Below are 3,556 nucleotides of genomic sequence, written 5' to 3'. Positions count from 1 at the left end.
CCTGCTGCAACCAAGTTTCAGTGAGACAGAATAAATCAAATAGATGCTCATTCATTAAGTCATTTACTAACAGATTTAGATGATAGAGATCTGATATTAATAATTCACATTTTGGGTTTTGCTTCTGTATGAGTTGTCCTTACTTGTATTAGGTTATTATGATTAACTCCCTTCTTCATTTAGGAAGAATCAATATCTGAAAAGTGTGCATACCACGCTTTTCAATGTCTTTTTTGGTTTAGAGAAGGCTGAGTGTTACAATTAAGCTTTCTAAGTGGAGAGGTCCTCTGACTATCCTCTTGGAGACATGTTAAAGGTCAGTTTGTTACCTTGGTCAGGAATATGTCTCTGCAGCATTGTGTGTACTACATACATATAAAATACATCACCCCTAAAGTGACTATATGCCCACCAATTTAAAAGTGTATTCATTAAAGGAAAAGAAGATGAAGTTTCCTGTTAGTAACATGGCCGACATTGTTGTTCTACTATACAAGCACAGTTCATCCTGGATTTATTTGTGTTTAGCATTACGTTGTGTTGCAGTGATCAATATGTTTGTTTAAAACACTAACTATTATTTAGCGGTTTAGCTGAGTTTAAATGGTCTGTCTTCTACAATATTACTAAGCACTTTGGTCAGGCTAGAGCACAGTGGACCAGGAACAGGTGTCGAATCTGAAGAAATTTGGTGACTGGATGAAGAATTGGTAGAAGAGAGCAGAGGTTGATGAAAATGCAGAAATTGGGATCTTGGCTGAGTAGACAGAGGAACATGCTGGACAAAATAAATACAAACTGGGAAAATTCAACAAGCACTTTGTTGTGTCAACAAAAAACAATGAGGGGGCAAATTTTAATACCATCAAAACTGTAAGGAAAAGGTGAATATGAGAGAAAGTGATGAATATGAGGATGTGATGTAATTAGTGAGGGAGAGTGAGATGAAGGTTAAGACAGAAACTGATAAATCAGTTGTCTGACAGAGTTTTAGTCAGAAGCTGTCAGGGCTGCAGCTTCTCCTCCTCCTCTCTCTGAGGATGGAGGATCAGAACAGAGCAGAGCTCTGCTTTCCACAAATCCTCAATGCCTCCTGCAGGAGAGAAAAGACCAATTCATCAAGGGCTGCCCTAATCTTTGTGCTATACTTCATCTCCGGTTTCACTGTGGTCCTCAACCTGCTCGTCATCGTCTCAGTCTCCCACTTCAGGTAAAGATAAACTCAGCAAAACTTACAATTGATTCTTTTTATAAGTGTGAACAGTCTGATTTACAAGAAAACGTTACTTAGAGTTAGTGTGTAAATAACTTCACATCTTGACACCAGATGTATTTTCTGTTTTGCTGACAATGTTTTTGAATGTTAAATGTCCAGATGTGCCACATGTAAGACATATGACTTTACATTAATGTCTGATATTACATTACATGTCTTTGTCTCCCTGCAGGCAGCTGCACACACCCACCAACCTCCTCCTCCTCTCTCTGGCTGTGTCAGACTTTCTCTGTGGGCTTGTGGTAACACCTCTGCAGGCACATGAATTAACACCCTGTTGGTTACTTGGTGACATCATATGTTCGCTTTATTATTTTGCATGCTCGTTATTTACCAATGCCTCAATAGGAGATATGTTACTTATATCAATCGACCGCTATGTGGCTATTTGTGACCCTCTGCATTACTCCACCAGAGTCACTGTGACAAAAGTTAAAATATGGATTTGCATGTGTTGGACCTGTTGTCTTCTCTACAGTGGTCTGGGTTACAAAGATGATCTGGCTCAGCCAGGTAGGTTTAAGTCCTGCTACGGAGAATGTTTTATTTATTCTAGCAACACTGAAATGACTATTGACATTGTTTTGTCATTTATTGCTCCAATCACTGTGATGATAATTCTGTATATGAGAGTGTTTGTGACGGCTGTGTCTCAGGCTCGTGCCATGCGCTCTCATGTTGCAGCCGTCACACTCCAGCATTCAGGGACTGTAATGACTAAGAAATCTGAGTTGAAAGCAGCCAGGACTCTGGGTGTTGTTCTACTTGTGTACTTTATTTGTTTTTGTCCATATTACTTTTTTTTTTTCTTACTTCTGCAGAATATCCCTGTTAGGGCCTCTGTTACAGCTGTAATTTTTCTGACATATATTAACCCCTGTCTGAACCCTGTGATCTACGCCTTGTTCTACCCCTGGTTTAGAAAAGCTATCAGACTCATTTTCTCTCTTCAGATACTGCAGCCTGGCTCCTGTGAGACCAACATGCTGTAAACAGAGACTGTGCAGTGACTGAAATGTGATCTGCTCTATGGACAAAGAAATTCATTTGTTCATGTTCTTCAGTGAGTGAATTCACAAATTGAAGCAGTGAAAATGAGCAGTTCTTAAAGTTGTTACTGTCAGATTAAAGTGATGCTTCATCATTTCCAGTGATGGTGTTTATTATCAGTAACCAGTCATACACACTCCCTGCTGCAGTTTTGTCTTCTGTGTCTGTTTTCACAAGCACCACACAGTGACTTCTATTACACAGAACTAAATAAGAAGTAAACTTTGATGAATGTGGTACAATTTACATTTGTAGTTTAGGCAAAGGTTTAATAGTCAAATTAAAATAATAGAAGTTTGGTGCCAGACAGAAGAATAATCTACAACTACCACCTGTAACTTAAAAATGTTAAACTAAATGTGACTGTGAGAGGATCCCTGATAGTGTGATACTACGTGACTACAAAAAGATGCTGTAAACAGAAACTGTGGAGTGACTAAAAAGGGATCTTTATTAAAGACAGAAATGTTAACAACTTTTTATGCACATATAACACACTCATGATCTTTGTTTAACACAGGCATAAACCATACAAAGATATGGTGGAAAAGTTAAACACAAGATGGAGTCTATTGTTAGCAATCCTGGAGTCCAATCAATAAAACATGAATGGAGGTGGAGATTTTGACCTACCATGACTTATAAAACCACTCAAACATTGTCAGTTTGCTTTAAACACGCAGCATCAAGGGATGTGAGCTATGTGCCACAAAAAAGAGCTACGACCAGGAGTTGTTGATTTGCATGTAGTTGTAACGGGTTACAGAGAATTGTCAAAGACCTCAGACATTCATCAGTCCACAGTCACACGTATTAAATTGAGTTTGAGATTGATTTGGTTCTGTGGCTACTCTGTACTCCACCTTTTTGGAGGGGCTTAGTCAGATCACAGACCTTAACAAAGAAAAGATGCTGTGGAAGTTCAGACAGCCATTCACACCAGACATGAAATATCATGACCATGTTTATCAGCTTAGAAAAACTGTGTTTGTTGACATGTGACTTTGGTAAAGGTCAGATCACATTTCATGAGCAAATTATGCAGAAAACCAGGGCATTTGCACCTAGTTCATTTACTTTTTCTTGCCACTGTATGTTAGCACACGGAGATAGACTGCTTTTTCCTACCACGTCACACACTGGCCAGGCCAAGGTTGATAAGCAACAGCTGTGTGTTATAGCATTGTGTTATTGTGTTGTATTTGTACAGTGGATATAAAACGTTTACAC

The 3,556-nt window shown here is 38.8% G+C and overlaps 1 protein-coding gene across 1 annotated transcript; it reads left to right on the top strand.

Annotated features, from left to right (window-relative positions):
• The first annotated feature begins 1,040 nt into the window (after positions 1-1,040).
• On the top strand, positions 1,041-2,268 carry LOC137132813 (trace amine-associated receptor 13c-like). Its single transcript, XM_067515803.1, has 2 exons — positions 1,041-1,210; positions 1,449-2,268. The coding sequence occupies exons 1-2, from the start codon at positions 1,041-1,043 to the stop codon at positions 2,266-2,268; spliced, it is 990 nt and encodes a 329-aa protein (XP_067371904.1).
• The last annotated feature ends 1,288 nt before the right edge of the window (positions 2,269-3,556 follow it).

Source organism: Channa argus, chromosome 9, assembly GCF_033026475.1.
Source record: "Channa argus isolate prfri chromosome 9, Channa argus male v1.0, whole genome shotgun sequence".
NCBI lineage: Eukaryota > Metazoa > Chordata > Actinopteri > Anabantiformes > Channidae > Channa > Channa argus.
The sequence above is the reverse complement of the archived record's forward strand: the minus strand, read 5'-3'. Positions and strand labels throughout refer to the sequence as shown.